Below are 16,899 nucleotides of genomic sequence, written 5' to 3' on the forward strand. Positions count from 1 at the left end.
TGGAGAATCCCACGGACAGAGGAGCCTGGTGGGCTACAGTCCATAGGGCCGCAAAGAGTTGGACATGACTTTGGGGGCTTCCCTGATGGCTCAGATGATAAAGAATCTGTCAGCAATGTGGGAGACCCGGGTTCAATCCCTGGGTTGGGAAGATCCCCTGGAGCAGGGAATGGCAACCCACACAAGTATTCTTGCCTGGAGAATTCCACGGACAGAGGAACCTGGCAGGCTACAGCCCATAGGGTTGCAAAGAGTTGAACATGACTGAGGTGACTTAGCACGCACATATGGATTCGAACCCAGGCCCCTGACTGCAGCCTGGAGGTAGTGTCTCCCCTATATGTGGTTGGTGTCCAGTGTGTGACCCTTTCTCTGTCCCTCAGTGGTCCCCCTCCTCTAGCCCAGGGTAAAGCAGGCTCCTCCGTGACCTCCCTTGGTACTAGAGGATCTGTGTGCTCCGGAAACCAGATGTTTCCGGACTATTGGAGGCCTGGGATTTCAGTGATAAGACCAGAGCCAGCGTCAAGAGTTTCTGAGAGAGAAAGAGGAAGGCCAGACAAAGCAGAAAGGGGGTTGTTAAGATGAGCTTCCTCCTCGAGGACCCGGGAGGGACATGTGTTCAGAGCCTGTGGCCATCCCTAAAGAAATAGTGATAACTGATAACAACGTCTCTTGTTTGTCAAGCACAGTCCAGGATGCCCTCTGCTTCATGATAAACAAAGAGGAAAGTATCAGAATCGCCCTCCTCAGTCCATTTGCCACGTGGCATCCTGGTGAATCTTACCTCAACCTATAAAAGCAAATCCTGTCGTTCTCCTGCTCAGAAGTCTCCCTTGGCTCCCCAGTCTCCATTCTTCACTGGGGCCCAGAAGGCTCCTTCTGATGCCAAGCCTATCAAACTCTGCCCACACGGCCCCCAACTGTGCCCCCTACTCACCCTGCTCAAGCCACACCTGATGCTGCTCTAAGAGGCTGAGTGCGTTCCCACCTCAGGGTCTTTGCACATGCTCTTTCCCCTTGAACTATCATCTCAGAGCAGCCTTTGCCAACCAGCTGTCTTTGTCCATTGTTTTGCTTGGCTTTCTTTCCTTCTCATAATGCTGACTGAAGCCAGCCTGCTCTGTCCTTTGTTTGTCATCCATTTCGTCCACCAGATAGCTGTGAGTCCCCTGAGGGCAGCGCCTCCCGAAGTACTAGCATGTAGTAGGTGCTCAATAAACATAAGTCAAAAAAAGAAGGGACTTCCCTGCTGGTCCAGTGACTACGACTCTGAGCTCCCAATGCTGGGGACCCAGGTGTGATCCCTGGTCGGGAACGAGATCCCGCATGCAGCAACTAAGAGCCTGTATGCCACAACCAAAGATCCCACATACCACAACAAAGGCCCAGCACAGCCAAATCAGTAGTTTTTTTTTGAAAAATGAAGAACCTCCTTCTTAAAGGGGAGGAAGCAGGGAATTCTCTGGTAGTCCAGTCCAGTGGTTAAGACTCTAAGCTCTCACTGCCGAGGGCCAGGTTCAACCCCTGGTCCAGGAACCAAATCCTGCAAGCTGCAAGGTGTGACCAAAAAATAAAAATTAAAAAAAAAAAAAAAAAAAAGAGAGAGGGAGAGAGAGAGAGGAGGAGGAAACAGAGGGCCAGGGAAGTCCCCAGGGTATCCATGGAGATCGATTTGGAACATTTGAGTCTGAGCCTAGATTATACCAAATCCACCCGCAGGCAAGTGAAAGCCCAACCACCCCTCCCCACCTCGCCCCGTTCTTTTGGGTAAATAAGACTCTGAAGGTTGCAGGGAGCAGAGTCTGGCTTGTCAGATTCAGGTTTCAGGCCAAGCTTTTCCACTCAGCTAGTTTTTAATCAGGGGAACTGGCCTGAGTCCCTTGAGCCTCAGTTTCCTCTTCTATAAAAACAAAAGCTAGAGGATGAGATGGTTGGATGGCATCACCAACTCAGTGGACATGAGTTTGAGGAAACTCCGGGAGACAGTGAAGGACAAAGATGCCTGACGTGCTGCAGCCCGCGGGGTCGCGAAGAGTCGGACACGACTGAGCGACTGAACAACAAGAGGGGCTTTACTGGCGGTCCACTGGTTAAGAATCAGCTCTTCCACTGCAGGAAATGTGGGTTCAATTCCTGGGCAGGGAACTAAGATCCCACAGTGTGGCCAACAACAAAAGAAATGAAGTTAGAGATCAGATCAAGGAGGCGGCCTGTGGGGTCCTGCCTCGGGCTGCCACGGTGGGTGTCTCCCTTTCTCTTTGTACCCCACACTGGAGACAGTGGAGCCCCTGAGAGCCCTTTACTCAAGTCAAGACTCTGAAAGACTCCCAGTGTGGGGTAGGGGCAAAGCCAGAGAGAGATACCCTGTGTCAGGCTTGGGGCAGTGGAGGGAGGCTGGAAAGGCTTCCTGGAGGAGGAAGTTTAGCGGAGCTCATTTTCCAGGCCATAGATGGGGTCAAGTACAAAGGCTCAGAAACGAGGCCAAGTGCATAAGTTCAGAGATGGGGTCCAGGAGCTTGGCCAGTGGAAACAAGGTGCTAGATTCTCCCTCTGAAACCTCCAAGAGACTCACGGAAGCTGCTGGAGCAGGAAAGTGAGCCATGCCGCCAGTTAAGGGATCCCGGGGGTGGAGATGCTGGTTTGGGGGCGGCCCAGAGGGGTGAATGCTGACTCTAGCCTGTGCCTGGGGACCAGGAACGACCTCCCCTGGCAGACCGAGGGAGGAGGAGGAGGCATCTGAGTCACCCAGTTCCTGCAAGAACATTCGGCACCCAGCGGCCCCACGGGGGCTGTCGCCAAGCGGGAACACGGCCCCCGGAGCCCCTCCACGCAGCCTTCCCGAGGCCTCCCGCTCTCTGTTCCCACAGCTGTTCCTTCACGGCCCCAGAAGGCGAGTAGGAGGAGAGGGCAGGCGGAAGGGAGTCCATGTAGGCTGCTTGGCCGGAATGTGGGAGCTTGGGGTGGGGGTAGGTTCCCTGGTTGAGGGTCCAGAGTGTCCTGGGGCTGCCAAAGCCTCTGGACTCTGCCGGGACTGGGAAACTGAGGCCCAGGGCCTGCCGCTGCTCTGCACATTGTATAGTGTTCTGCATGTGTGCTAAGTCACTTCAGTAGTGTCTGATTTTGGTGACCCTATGGACTGTGGCCCACCAGGTTCCTCTGTTCACGGGGATTCTTCAAGCAAGAATACTGGAGTGGGTTGTCATGCCCTTCTCTAGAGGATCTTCCTGACCTAAGGATCAAACCCACATCTCTTGTGTCTCTGGCACTGGAAGGTAGGTTCTTTACCACTAGAACCACCTGGGATGCCCATAGAAATACCTCATTCTCTCCTAAGAGTTGAAACCCTGGGGAATTCTCTGGTGGCCCAGTGGTTAGTATTCTGCACTTTCACTGCCAAGGGCCTGGGTTTAATCCCTTCTTGGGGATCTCAGATCCTACCAGCCTGCAATGCACATCCGATCACATCTCTCCCTCTGTGGCTCCAAACTCTCCCATGGCTCCCCAGTACCCTCAGAAGGAAACCCACCTACCTCACCACCACCCATGAGGTCCCACCTGGCTCCTGTGGCCTCCTGAGCCCTCAGCATCCCCCTGCTTTCTTCCCACTCACTCTGTTCTGACCACCCGGGACTCCTGGCTGTTCTTCCAACACACGAGTCCACCCTCACCTCAGGGCCTTTGCACATGCCGTACACGCTGCCCAGAGCACTCTTTGTAACTTATGGTCCCTGTTGGGTCCCTCAGGAAAGATGCAAAGAGAGAGGGTCATGTGCCCAGGAACACACATCAAGTTGGGATGACTCCGGACTTACACCCAGACCCATCTGACTAACACCCGCAATCCAAGCCCTCTCTCACCAATTATTTCACATTCAAAACAGGCCTCCAGACCAATCCACCATGGAGATGAATGAGTCTCAGCCTCTCCAGGTTTTGCTGCAGGTAAGTGCCAAAGACCCTCAGTCTTAGGCCCAAATCCCCTGCTCAGGGGAATCCTAGGCCAACTTGACTCTCAAGTCTCCCACTGTCTCTCCTTCCTGATGTGGTCCTGGTTTTTCTGCCCCACTTTCTGCCCTTGACATGAACGGATGGTAGAGCCTTCAAGGACGGCACAGCCAAAAATAATCGGGCCCGACCTACCTCCCGAAAGTGGGGCAGCCCCGCCCAGACACCTGGTATGACGGAGGTAATTAGTGCATGTGGCAAATGAGGGTAATTAGGTCTGTGGGAACCAAACCACGGATCCAGGTTTGGAGTTTGGAGGGGGCTCAAGTTCTGCTTCCCTAACCCCCAACCCACCCTGATCCTGGGAGATCTAGTCCATAATCCAGTGCCAGACCCCCTGCCCCAGCCCCTTCGTGCCAGAGCTGGGCTGGGCTGGAGTGGGGTGGGGGAGGTGGGTACCTGTCTTCATTACTTCCTGGGGGCTGTTTGTTTAATGAATTAACCTTGGCCTTTGGCAGAAATTGAAATAGATCTGAATTTAAGGTGGGGTCAGTTTTTGTGTGTGAGTTGAGAATCATCAAACTTTCCTCTGCCATGAATCTCATGCAGCTAACCCATGCTGGAAGACGCCAAAGCCAAGAGATGCCTCAGTTGAGCCCTTGAGATATCCTCGGGCTGGGGGAGTCAGCCCTGAACACAGACACTTCCACCAGGAGGGAGTGTGTTAGGGAGGGTTTAGCAGGAAAGAAGCCTTCTTAGAGAAGAGGGCATGGGCGGGGTGGGTAGGGGTTTGAGAAATGAATAGGAGTTTGCTAGGAGGATATGATCCTGTGGCTGTCCCAGCTGGGAAACCTGGGACCATAGGGAGTAGGAGAAGGAGGGTGGTTAGAGGAAGGGCCCAGAGCTAAAGATTTAGAGGATATCACGCCACGTTGGACCCATTTCTGTCCTCAGGAGCTCACATCTGGTTGGGACCCTTCGAACCCTGAAAGTCTTAAGAACTTGGCACATATCAAAACCTCCTGTCCAGATAGCCAAGAATAACTATGATGTTTATAGCGAGCAGACATTTATTAAGCTCCTAGGGTCATGCCATCTTCATGCCAGGCCATATTGGAGCCTTACAGGAAGCCTCAGAAGTGGGTACCATTCTTAACGCATGTTTTATAGATGGGGAAACTAAAATACCGGGAAGGAAAGTGACTTCTTTAAGATCACTCTGCTGGTAAGAGGCATCCTGGCTCGTGTGACATTGAAGGCCACCAAGGACCTAGGCAGGGCCCTTGGGATCTCTTCCTGCTGGCAACATTTACAGAGTTCCTGGTGCAAGTCAGACTTGCTCTAGGTGGTGGGACAGAGGCTTGAACAAAGTAGGCAGTAACCAAATCATGACATAAACAGACCTGAGTGGTCCCTGTAATCCAGGCCATGAGGTTGGGCATGTGGTTTTGGGGAATAGTGACAGACACTCTCCCCCCTTTGCTGCTCTGGTGGGACAGGAACCCTCCAGGGAAGAGAGACAATATAACTTCAGCCCAAAGTCTGGGTCAGATTTAACGAGACAGAGGCCAGAGCCTCACCTATAAGAGCTACTCTGTAGTGCTGCGGTCCATGGAGTCGCAAGGAGTCAGACATGGCTGAGCAACTGAACTGAGCTGAGCTGAGAGCCGAATGAGCTGTTCTATTTCCTGCTTGGTTCCTCCCATGGCAGGAAGCGCAGTCCCTCAAGTCCTTCCTCAGCCCCAAGAGGAAGCTGTCGTTTCTAGTCACCACCTTGGGCTGGCGGCCTCTGCTCGTCCCTCAAGGACATTCCCAGTCCTTTGTAAGAGAGGCCCAAGGACCACGCAGAAGAGGGCTCAGGCCGAGGTGGGAGAGGCAGCTCAGGGCAGCCTCCTACTCATCTATGCCCGGGGAAAAGTGAGAGGCTGATGGTGTTGCCTGGATTCTTCCTGCCTCCTGCCCCCACCCCAGCCCCATGAGCATCAGCCCATTCTCCAGGTGGGAAAGCCAAGTCTAAACTGGCAGAATCATTCTCTCAGTTTGAACTGGACTAAGACAACTGCAGGTCAGGGCTGCTCAAGGCCAGCTCCATCCCAATCCTTCCTGGAGACTTGAGAGGGGACCCCATTCTCCGTCACGCTGTCGCCTCCTGCCCACGTAAGGGGTAAAGTCTGCCGAGGCTCCTCGCCCACCCGCCCCCCACGGAACAGCCACCTGGCCCCAGTTCTACAGCCGGCCAGTACTCAGCACACGCTAAGTGGCTTCCAAAAGCCTCGGCCCTGCCAGCACCTTCCCAGTTACATTTTTTTTTTTTTTTTTTGGTTATAAGGAAAAGTCATTCTCTGCACGGAACAGACGGTATTTTCTTTGTTCCCTACAGTGTTCAAGCATTTTGTGGCTTTGGGCCTGAGAGCGAAGCCAAATCCCTTGCTTATGCAGATGCCGTGTGAAGTTAGAGGCAGGTGGAGAAAGTGAGTCTGTGGCTCTGTTTCCTGAGCTGGAATGATAGTCCCTCTCACGCTGAGAGAGGTTCAGGCTCGAGGATGGGTCAGTTCTGGCCACAATCGGACCAGTAAATCAATCGGGATCCCAAAGAAAGGGATGGGGTGGTGCAGCAGGCGTGGGCGAGGTCCCTACTAAGCTCAGGATAGTCAGAGAAGCATCTGGGAGGTGAGGGGGCAGAGGAGCTGAACCTAGAAGGACAAAACAGAATACAAGCCTTTGAGAAGGGCATTCTAGTTGGAGGGAACAGCTTCGGCAAAGGCTGGGAGGGAGGAAAACTCAGATCTTGGCCTGAGATGAAGGCTCCAGAAACGACATGACCTAGGATTCACCTAAAGGTAATTTGAAGGGAGGGACCAGCTCAGATGTGGGGGAAACAGACAAGAACAGGGAAAGGAATCAGAGGAGAGAAACCTCAAATGTGGGCTTCCCAAGAGGTGCTAGTGGTAAAGAATCCACCTGCCAATGCAGGAGACATAAGAGATGCAGGTTCCATTCCTGGGTGGAGAAGATCCCCTGGAGGAGGGCATGGCTACCCACTCCAGTATTCTTACCTGGGGAATCCCATGGACAAAGGAGGCTGGCAGGCTACAGTCCATGGGGTCACACAGGCGAGGCTCAGAGCTTCGCGGAAGTGCAGGCCTTCCTTGGTTCAGTGCCCCTGTCCACGAACCCCGTGGCACTGTGTGACTCTGGAGGAGCCTCCAGAGAGAGGGTGGAGCTGGGACTGACAAGGGGGCTCCGCAGGCTTGGACCAGGAGATCCTGGCTCAGCTCTAGAAGTTCCGTCTCCCAGAACTGTAGGAAGGCATGGACTCCGGGCAGTAGTGACAAGCCCAGGCCTGTGGACCTCCAGGCAATTCACCCATTCAGTGGCAAGTGGACATGGACATTCCCCCAACCTGGGATTTGGGGACCCTTTAACAGCAATGATAATCCTAATCCAACCTCATCAACACTGTGACAGCCTTTTGGGGAGACACAGAAGCCCCAAGGTGGACAAAAGCTCGCCCCTGGGGATCAGAGAGGGGTGGGAGAGCAGGCAGGAAGGGATCTGATAGGGCACCTGGGGTCAAGCCCCATTAGGTGCCCCTGTTCGCCTCTCATCTTCCAGCCTCCTCTCGCCAAGGTCTCTTTCTTCATTTCCCGCATACAGGCACGGAGGACCAGCCACGCCTGGGTCCGTCCACCTAGGGGCAGATGCGCCCTGCACCTGGACTCCCTTTGGGTGAAGAGGGACCTGACTCCCCATCACAGACAAAAGCAGCCGTGGCCCAGAGGATCGGGGACACCCCCCACATACACCCTTGAAAGGGGGATGAGGCCACCTTCTCCTTTGTCCGCCGAGGTCTGTCTGCCTGTCGCCTGTGTCTCTGCCTCCCTCCTCCGTCTCTCTGTCTCTGGGTCCGCGTCTCTGGCTCTGCCCCTCTGACTGTCCCCCTCCGCACCCGTCTTAACCTCTTGCCCCCCATCCTTCCCCTCTTCCTCCCTACCCCTGCCCCTCCCTCTCTCCCGCCCCCCCGCCGCGGAGGGCCGGCAGGGGGCGCTGCGGGGCGGCCTCGGCGGCCCGGGGAGGCGGGGCGGGCGGCGGCCGCGTCGGGACCCGCCGCGATGGGACCGGAGGCGGCGCGGGCGGCGGCGGCGGCGGCGCAGACAAAGGCGCGGGCGGCGCGGAGGGCGGCGCGGAGGGCGCGGGCCCTGGAGCCAGCGAGCGAGCGGGGCGCCGGGCTGCGGGGAGTCGGCGCCGCGGGGCGGCACCCGTCTCGCGCCCGGACACTTGCGGGGCGCCGAGCCGGCAGGGTGAGCCCGGCCAACCGAGCCAGCGCTGGGGGTGCGGGGGGCCCCGAAGTTCCAGAGCCCCGGAGAGGGTACTGGGGGGGTCGCCGAAGTTCGGGATACGGAGGCTGGGGGCGGCTGGGGGAGCCCCGAAGTGCCAGAGCTTGAGAGGGCAGGGGACCCCGAAGTTCCGGAGTCGGGGTCAGGGAGGGGACATTGGGAAGGGGTCCCGAAGTTCCGGCCCCGTCGTTGGAGAAGGCTGTGAAGGTGTCTCCGAAGTTCCGGACCTGGGGTGGAGGGGCGACCCGAGGGAACCCCGAAATTCCCGACCTGGGAATGGAAGGGTGGCAGGGGGTCCCCGAAGTTCAGGAGTCAGGGAAAGCGCGAAGGATCCCCTAAGTTCTGGACCTGCGGTTGCAGGAGGTAGATAACGTGTCCCCGAAGTTCTGGACCTGGAGTGTTGGAGGGCCGTGGTAAGGGATCTTGGAAGTTCCAGGGCTGGGGGCGACACTTCCCGAAGTTGGGGCGTCCTGGTCCTGACGCGGGTAGGGTCTTGATCCCGAATGAATATCCGATTCCCTGGACTGGGGCTCGTGGGGTGGGGCTTCGACCACCAAATGCAATGTTGGATCCCGGACACCGGGCGGGGTCGAGCTCCCCTTGGGGAGCCCCGCGGCCGGCGGCGTCCGAGGCGCATGACTAGTTGGTGAGTAACTTTCCCCAGTGCAGCAAGTCGCGGCAGGAGCGTCCGGACGGGCAGGAGGGACCCAAGTGTCTGAGACCCCTGCGCCCGCGGAACCCCGGCTCGACCCGGGACCCACCCCCAACGCCGGCCAAAGTCACCGCCCCTCCCCCACCCCGAGCTCCGGTTTCAGACCCTGTGACCAGGACAGCAGCTGCCCAGAAGGAGGGGGTGCACTCCCCCCTCTGACCACGGGGGCTCCAGAGTCCCGGCCTCACTTCCCTCGGTCTGCCTGCCCTCCACCGGGTCTCTCCGGGACTGGCCCCCACCCAGCCGCCCGTACTGGGATTCAGTGGTGATGGGTGGCCAGCCCAGTGAACCTGTTCAGCCGCATCTTGTCTTTTTAACTAGGTTGCAGGCTCCCTGGGGATTTTTGGTCTTTGACTCCAAGGTGTGCCTCTGCTCTAGAGTGGAAGCTGAGGGGTTTCTTTGGGGGTCCTGTGGGAGACGGGTGTCCCAGTAGGCACCCGCTATTGCCCCACTCTTTTGATGGAGGCCCTGCTTTGAAGAGTGATGGATGAATGTCAGAAGGTACTGCACAGGATTTGGCCTTGGCCTCCTGGACCTGGCCCAGAGATAGAGAAGACTTCACTGGGAGTCCTGTAAGCAGGAAGATGTGAGATTTATGCTGGGATATCAGGTACCACCTGGCTCCTGTCAGAGGCCACCTCCATCTGGAGGATGTTCCTGCAACACTCAGGACAGGAGATGGCCCCTGGTGGCTCAGATGGTAAAGAGTCTTCCTGCAATGCAGGAGACCCGGGTTTGATCTCTGGGTTCGGAAGATCCCCTGGAAAAGGGAATGGCTACCCACTCCAGTGTTGTTGCCTGGAGAATTCCATGGACGGAGGAACCTGGCAGGCTACATTCCCTTCACTTTTGGATCTAAATTCTGTGAATGGTGTACTTGCTAGTGCGGTCCTGGGGTTAGATGTGCTTGGCCTCCCTCATCCTGGCAGGGGGGACACTCACAAACCCCCTCTCCCTCCAGAGGCCAAACCAGCAGTTCCTACCATCCCACTGGCTGCTGCTTGGAGCCCGCCCAGACCAGCCTGACCAATGTCCACAGCCAGGTCAGCCTCTGCTTCTGCCAGCTTGACCCTGAGTCCCCGGGGGTGGGTGTGTCTGGCTCCCACTGAGCACCCTCTCCCCACACAGGGAGCAGCCCATCTTCAGCACACGGGCACACGTGTTCCAGATCGACCCAGCCACCAAGCGGAACTGGATCCCTGCGGGCAAACACGCACTCACTGTCTCCTACTTTTACGATGCCACCCGCAACGTCTACCGAATCATCAGCCTTGGGGGTGCCAAGGTCCTGGTGGGGCCTGGGTGGGGTGGCAGGTCCCAAGGATCCCAGGGACAGGACTGGGTCCATTTACTGCCTTGCTGTGTGCCTTGGGGGCCAGGGGATACTCTGAATTTTTCTGGGTCTCCATCTTGTTCCTGAAATGGCTCAAACCAAGTGGTGCTAGTGGTAAAGAATCTGTCTGCTGATGCAGGAGACGTAAGAGCCATACGTTTGATCCCTGGGTCAGGAAGATCCCCTGGAAGAGGGCATGGCAACCCACTCCCGTTCTCTTGCCTGGAGAATCCCATGGACAGAGGAGGCTGGTGGGCTGTAGTCCATAGAGTTACAAAGAGTCGGACACGACTAAAGCGACTTAGCACAGAAGGACTAGCACAAGACGATTTTCTCTGGGGGTTTCCTATTGATTATTACCAGTTCCATCACCCATGAACTTTTCTTCCCCACCCCACCTTCCCCCAGGCCATCATCAACAGCACTGTCACTCCCAACATGACCTTCACTAAAACCTCCCAGAAGTTTGGACAGTGGGCAGACAGCCGCGCCAACACTGTCTATGGCCTTGGCTTTGCTTCTGAACAGCATCTGACTCAGGTGGGCCTGCGGGGGTACATGGTGGGAGGAGCCGGGCTGGGGCTGGGTCTTCTCTTGTGTGTACTGGGGTACCCTGGACAGATGCTGGGCCTCCGTCTTCCCAGCGACAGAATGGGCATACAGAATTGGACCAGCCTGTAGCCCCTTCCCACTTCCCTGGTCCACATCCCAGCTCAGTTGGCCACCTGCTTTGATTTTGAACACACCCTGCTCCTCTCTGGGTGCCTTTGCTGGGCTGAGCGCTTCCCCACACCCCTGGCACTTCCTTCATTACCACCTCCCTCCACCCTCTGCTGTTTCTAGAATTCGGCATTGTCTTATTAATTGTTTCCCTTTATGGTTCATGCTCTCTGAGATGCTTTTCTTCTCTTCTCTTCTAGAAGCATTAGTTTCCCTTTCAAATTTAGATCTTGAATTAATTTCTGCAGGCGGTATAAAGTAGGAGTATTTTTTTCACATATGAGTATTCAGTTGCTCTTGGGACTTTTTTTTTGGCCACGCCATGTGGCATATGGGATCTTTGTTCCCCAGCTGAGGATTGCATCCCCTGCCCTGGAAGTGTGGCGTCTTAACCACTGGGCCACCAGAGAAATCCTGGAACAATTTTTGAAAACACTGCCTGCCCCCAATACCCCCAATGAATTGCACTGGCCCCTTTGCACAAACCAAGGGGCTGTATATCTGTAAATATTTTTAACATTACTTTCAAGCTAAGAAAATTTATTTTAAAATGTAAAAAGGTGGGGGCACTTCCTAGGTGGCTTAGTGGTAAAGACTCTACCTGCCAATGCAGGAGAAACAGGTTCAATCCCTGGACCGGGAAGATGTTAGATGCTGCGGATCAATGAAGCCCGTGCGCCATGACCATGGGTCCTATGCTCCAGAGCCCAGGAGCTGCAACTGCTGAGCCTGCGTGCCCTAGAGCCTGTGCTCTGTAACAAAAGAAGCTGCAATGGGGAGCCTGGGCACCGCAACTAGAGAGTAGCCCTTGCTCGCTGCAACCAGGGAAAAGCCCAAGCAGCAATGAAGACCCAGTACAACCCAAAATAAATAAATACATAAACACATTTCTTTAAAAAAGGTTCCCTGGTGGCCTAGTGGTTAGGATTCCAGGCTTTCACTGCCATGGTCCAGGTTCAATCCCTGGTCAGGGAACTGAGATCCCACAATCTGCTTGGTGCAGCCAAAAAAAAAAAAAAAGTGTATCCTACCCTAGCTGGAAAACAGGTATGGGAGATTAATGTAAACTATAATATAACAAAAATGAGAACAGGGTGATTACTTTCCCACTGGCTGCAGGTGCCTGTCAGAGGCTCCAAGTCTAAGACCTGCTTTCTCTTTGTCACAAAGGATATTCACAAGCGTCCCAGGCATGAAAGACAGATTAGCACCCACCTGAGGCTCTCCTTACTGAGATAAGCTGATTGAGAAGGAAAGGGGATCTCTTTCTCAAGGTGGCCTCTGTGAACATCCCACCCCAGCCCTCTAGCCTGATACCCACTCTGCTCCTTGGGCATCATCTTCCAAGCCTGTTCCCTCTCTTCCAAAGACAGGGATGGTGCTGGGTGGGAGTCGTGTGGTGGGGCCCTGGTGGAGGGGGCTGGGAGTTTGTTGACTGTCTGTTCCTATCCCTCATCCCTCAGTTTGCTGAGAAGTTCCAGGAAGTGAAGGAAGCAGCAAGGCTGGCACGGGAGAAATCTCAGGATGGGGGAGAACTCACCAGTCCAGCCCTGGGGCTCACTGCCCACCAGGTCAGCACTCCTTGTCCCAGGCCTGCCAGGAACTCAACTGCTATGAAGGGGAGGGGTCTAAATGCTATGCCGGTGCTCAGGACCAAATGCTCACTGATGATGTAAAACTAGATCCATGGCAGGGGCCATGGAAAAGGGTGTGGGTGCCATGAGAGCATGTCATAGGCCTGTCTGAAAGTTAGATAAAGGAAGGCCAGAAAACCAGCTCATGTGGCAGAGTTGAAATGTGAAAGTTGAAATGGCTAAGTAGTGGTGCATACTTGCATACTGTCGCTTCAGTCGTCTCCAGCTCTTTGTGACCCTATGAACTGTAGTCCGCCAGGCTTCTCTGTTCATGGGATTCTTCAGGCAAGAATACCAGAGTGGTTTGCCATGCCCTCCTCCAGGGGACCTTCCCCGCCCAGGGATCAAACCTGTATCTCTTATGTCTCCTGCATTGGCAGGCGGGTTCTTTACCACTGAGCCATCTGGGAAACCCTAAGTAGTGGGGTGGGATAAAAAACTGTCCCTGAGCATTTCCCCCTACTAACTTATTCAACATCATTTATTGACCACCTACTGTGTGCCAGGCCAGGACTGGGCACAGGGCTTAAGAAGATAAAAAAGTAGGCTGGTCCCTGCCCTCAGGATTGTGGTTCAGGCACCAGGTGGATTCATAATAAATTTAGCCTAATGGAGTAGGTTTCCCGTAGGAATTTTAAATAGCTGTTGAAATTTGGCCCCAGGAAAGGTCATTGCGGTGAGGGAATAGCGTCGAGGCTTCAGATTGCTCCCCGATTTGCAGATGATGAGTATCTCTCTCCCTGGGTTTAGGCTAGCCTACATCAGGTTTGTTCCTGGTGGGTTGGTGAGAGCCCAGCAGGCAAGGAGGCGGGACAGGGTGCCAAACTACAGCCCAGGGGCCATGCGGGGCCACGGATGGTGGGCGAGGGGGGAGAGGAACGATCGGATCCCAGTGCTGGGAAGGACCTGCCGCCTCTCAGTCAAGACCCCTGACATCAGCCCTAACCCCAACCATGACCTAACTGGCCCTTAACGGAAGCCACGCCCTACTGTGACTTCACTTCTATCCATTCCCTTAGGTGCCTCCGAGCCCCCTCGTCAGCGCCAATGGCCCCGGCGATGAGAAGCTATTCCGCAGCCAGAGCGCGGATGCCCCGGGCCCCGCTGAACGCGAGCGGCTCAAAAAGATGCTGTCCGAAGGGTGAGGTGGTAGCGCAGGGTACAAGGGGCGTGGCAGGACGAAAGGTGGGGGAGGCGAGAGGAGGTTCTCAGAAACTGTTGGGACTCGTTCAAGTGGCGGAATCTGACAGTGGATCCACTCCTGGGATCCCCGTACAGGCCTGGGTTGGAGAGCAGACACCCAGATTACGCCCCTTCCAGAGCCGACCCCGCTTGCCTCATCCATTCCTCGGGGCTAACCCTGGCCCGTCCACACCTCCCCCAGCTAATTCTAAACCCACGGGTGCCTCCCCGCCGCCCGGTTCTGTCCACATCCCATGGGTTGATACTGCTCGCCATGCGGACTGTGTCTCGGGGAGCGGACACAGAAGGGCCTACTCTGACCCCGGCTCCCCGGGACGCCCCCAGCCCCCTGTCTCTTGACCCCGCCCACAACCCCGCCCCAGACCCGGCCCCGCCCCCGGCCCAGTGAGGCCCCGCCCCGCCCTCTGCCGACTCGCGTGCTGTCTCAGCTCCGTGGGCGAGGTGCAGTGGGAGGCCGAGTTCTTCGCGCTGCAGGACAGTAACAACAAGTTGGCGGGCGCCCTGCGAGAGGCCAACGCGGCCGCCGCCCAGTGGAGGCAGCAGCTGGAGGCCCAGCGCGCAGAGGCTGAGCGGCTGCGGCAGCGGGTAAGGAAGCCCCACCCTCCCAAAGACCCCACGTGGCCCAACGGTGACTGTGAAGCCCCTGCCCCCTGTCTGTCCTGGGCTCACCTGGCTGGATGCGTGCTCTCGGCAGGTCACGTCCCAGAGTCTTAGTTTCTCGCTCCGTAGTGTGGGTCTGAAGTGATGTCGGCCCAGAGGGTCGTCAGACCCTAAAGTCCTGCCTGCCCGAGGTGAGGTAGTGGCCTGGATGTGGAGGGATGAATTCCCAGTCATGGGCTTGACTGATCAGGAGGCGTATTCCCGGGGTGAGGAGGGTACAGACTGAGCCATCAGGGCTGACCTTCCTGTCTGCACAGGTGGCTGAGCTGGAAGCCCAGGCTGCCGCCGAGCCGCCTGCAGGCAGTGAGAAGGAGGGACCTGGCCAGTCATTGGAGCAGCTGGAGGCACTGGTGCAAACTAAAGACCAGGTGTGTGAAGGCATCTGTGTGCATGTGTGTTTCCTCGGGCTTTGCCTTCCTTGATCTCCTGCAGGGGAGCCAAGGACCTCAGAACAGATTCTGGGAACTTTTTCACTAGGAGATTCAGACTCTGAGGAGCCAGACTAGTGGGTCCCGTGAGGCCGCAGACACCGCTGAACGTGAGGAGACACAGCAGAAGGTGCAGGTATGTGTGGTTGCTGTGGGGTGGGGTGTGGTGACTACTCGCGGCAGCCAGATCCTGCTGTGGGACGGACATGATCTTCCCTTCCCACGGGTTCTGGGCAGCCGTGTGCCTTCCTGAACCTCCATTTCTTCACCTATACGTGGAGTCAGGAAGACATCTAAGGTTGTGAAGGATTCAGATAACCAGGTGCATGGAAGGACTGAGTCAAATGATGGTTATTAGGACAATGTTTCATCTTCTTCCATTCATTCAACAAGCAGTTTTTGAGTCTCTGTTGAATTTCCATTCTTGAGCCCTATCAAATCCTCACACATCCCTGTCTGAGGCCAGAAGCTTGCATTTGTATCCAGATGTGGCTGGCCTGGCTTTCACTGAAGACTGTATCTGAGGAACAGTCATAGGGGCATGTCCTGTGAGTCTAGCAGGTGGAGAAGTTAAAGGATCTGGTACCCCAAAGAGAGAGTATTTGAGGGAATGCTCCCTGTTGTCTCCTGGCAGCGTGCACAGCAAATACAGAGGCCCTGAGGTGGGGAGAGAGTATTCAAGGAACCACAAGGAAGCCAGAAAGGCTGAGCAGGAATGAGCAAGGAGAGGGAGGGGTCTGAATTTCATTCCCAGAACAATGGGTGACAGGAGGATTTTGAGGAGGAATGTGGTCACTTCAAATTGGCTGCGGGACCAGGGAGTGTCTTGGGTACAGGTAACTGGGAAAAAGCCAGCAGACAGGGAGAGTTTGGCCCAGAGGGAGGGCTGTGGTCCCCAGCACCCGCTTTGAGATGCTGGACCCTTGAGACTCGCTGGGACCCCTGACACTGCCTACCCTCTCCCCGTAGGATCTGGAAACGCGGAATGCAGAGCTGGAGCACCAGCTGCGGGCCACGGAGCGCAGCCTGGAGGAGGCCCGGGTCGAGCGGGAGCGGGCCCGGGCTGAGGTGGGCCGGGCCGCGCAGCTCCTGGACGTCAGGCTGTTTGAGCTGAGCGAGCTGCGGGAGGGGCTGGCCCGCTTGGCCGAGGGCGCGCCCTGAGTCCGGCCTCCGGGTCTGCATAGAAGGGGCCTGTGGGAGCTGATTTTACACGAACGACTCCCGCCTGGGGCACAGGCCAGGCCGCAGGCGGCAAGATGGGCCAAGCCCCCCTGGCAGGGACTGGGGCCCAACTCAGCCTGGGGAGGGCTTGTCCACAGGACTCCAGCCGGCCCTGGCTGTTCACAGCTCAGAGGCTGTTTTTGAGCTTTTCATTGTGTAGAATTTCTAGACTCCCCAGGGCGCGTGCTGGTGCCCAAATTACATTTCTAAGCGTGGCTGTGTATGTGTGGTGTCTGAGCAGCAGGGTATACCTAACCACCATCACTGGACCCTCTGTCCATCTGCCCTCAGTCTGTGTAGGGTTTGGTAAGCCACTTAGAGGGTGAGGTTCAGAAAGCCTGAGGGAGCATGTCCAGGACACATGTCTCTGCTTCCCCATCTCCTTAAGCCCTGCCCATGTTGTCTGGACCAGTTCGGACTAACATGGACCCTGATTAAGCCCCCCACTTTCACTTCACTCTGGCCACAAACCCCAAGTACAACCAAGTGGGCAAGTGGGGAAGCTCCTAGAATGTGGCTGTGTTCACTAGGCATGGAAATGATCTCTCCAAAACATCATGTCTACATCCGGCTAGTAGAGCGGTTGCTATACCCATTTTCCAGATGAGGAAACTGAGGCCCATATAAGGGACTTCACCCACCCAAGGTCACTCGGCTGGAATGGTCAACACTACAGTCCAAAGCTTTGGGCCTGGCCCGGCAGGAA

General features: G+C 56.2%; 1 protein-coding gene across 5 annotated transcripts; it reads left to right on the forward strand.

Annotated features, from left to right (window-relative positions):
• Positions 1-8,147: 8,147 nt before the first annotated feature.
• HOMER3 (homer scaffold protein 3) lies at positions 8,148-16,408 on the forward strand. 5 transcript variants are annotated; one of them, XM_061149773.1, is made up of 11 exons: positions 8,163-8,246; positions 8,643-8,695; positions 9,956-10,037; positions 10,123-10,279; positions 10,736-10,867; positions 12,511-12,618; positions 13,701-13,822; positions 14,313-14,469; positions 14,802-14,912; positions 15,022-15,108; positions 15,942-16,408. In XM_061149773.1, the coding sequence occupies exons 3-11, from the start codon at positions 10,024-10,026 to the stop codon at positions 16,131-16,133; spliced, it is 1,080 nt and encodes a 359-aa protein (XP_061005756.1). In that variant the 5' UTR covers positions 8,163-8,246; positions 8,643-8,695; positions 9,956-10,023; the 3' UTR covers positions 16,134-16,408. The 5 variants fall into 5 exon arrangements, with proteins under 5 accessions (XP_061005754.1, XP_061005756.1, XP_061005757.1 ...); XM_061149771.1 differs by lacking the exon at positions 8,643-8,695 and having other exon boundaries at positions 8,148-8,246; XM_061149774.1 differs by lacking the exon at positions 8,163-8,246 and having other exon boundaries at positions 8,447-8,695.
• Positions 16,409-16,899: the final 491 nt, after the last annotated feature.

The sequence above is a fragment of the Dama dama genome, chromosome 9 (genome assembly GCF_033118175.1).
Source record: "Dama dama isolate Ldn47 chromosome 9, ASM3311817v1, whole genome shotgun sequence".
NCBI lineage: Eukaryota > Metazoa > Chordata > Mammalia > Artiodactyla > Cervidae > Dama > Dama dama.

What these genes read in the sequence shown, in the direction of transcription:
- HOMER3 (XM_061149771.1), top strand. An exon ending in CTGAACAGCATCTGACTCAG is followed by an intron (nt 10,868 to 12,510) that starts GTGGGCCTGCGG and finishes CTCATCCCTCAG; the next exon opens with TTTGCTGAGAAGTTCCAGGA. An exon ending in CTGAGCGGCTGCGGCAGCGG is followed by an intron (nt 14,470 to 14,801) that starts GTAAGGAAGCCC and finishes CTGTCTGCACAG; the next exon opens with GTGGCTGAGCTGGAAGCCCA.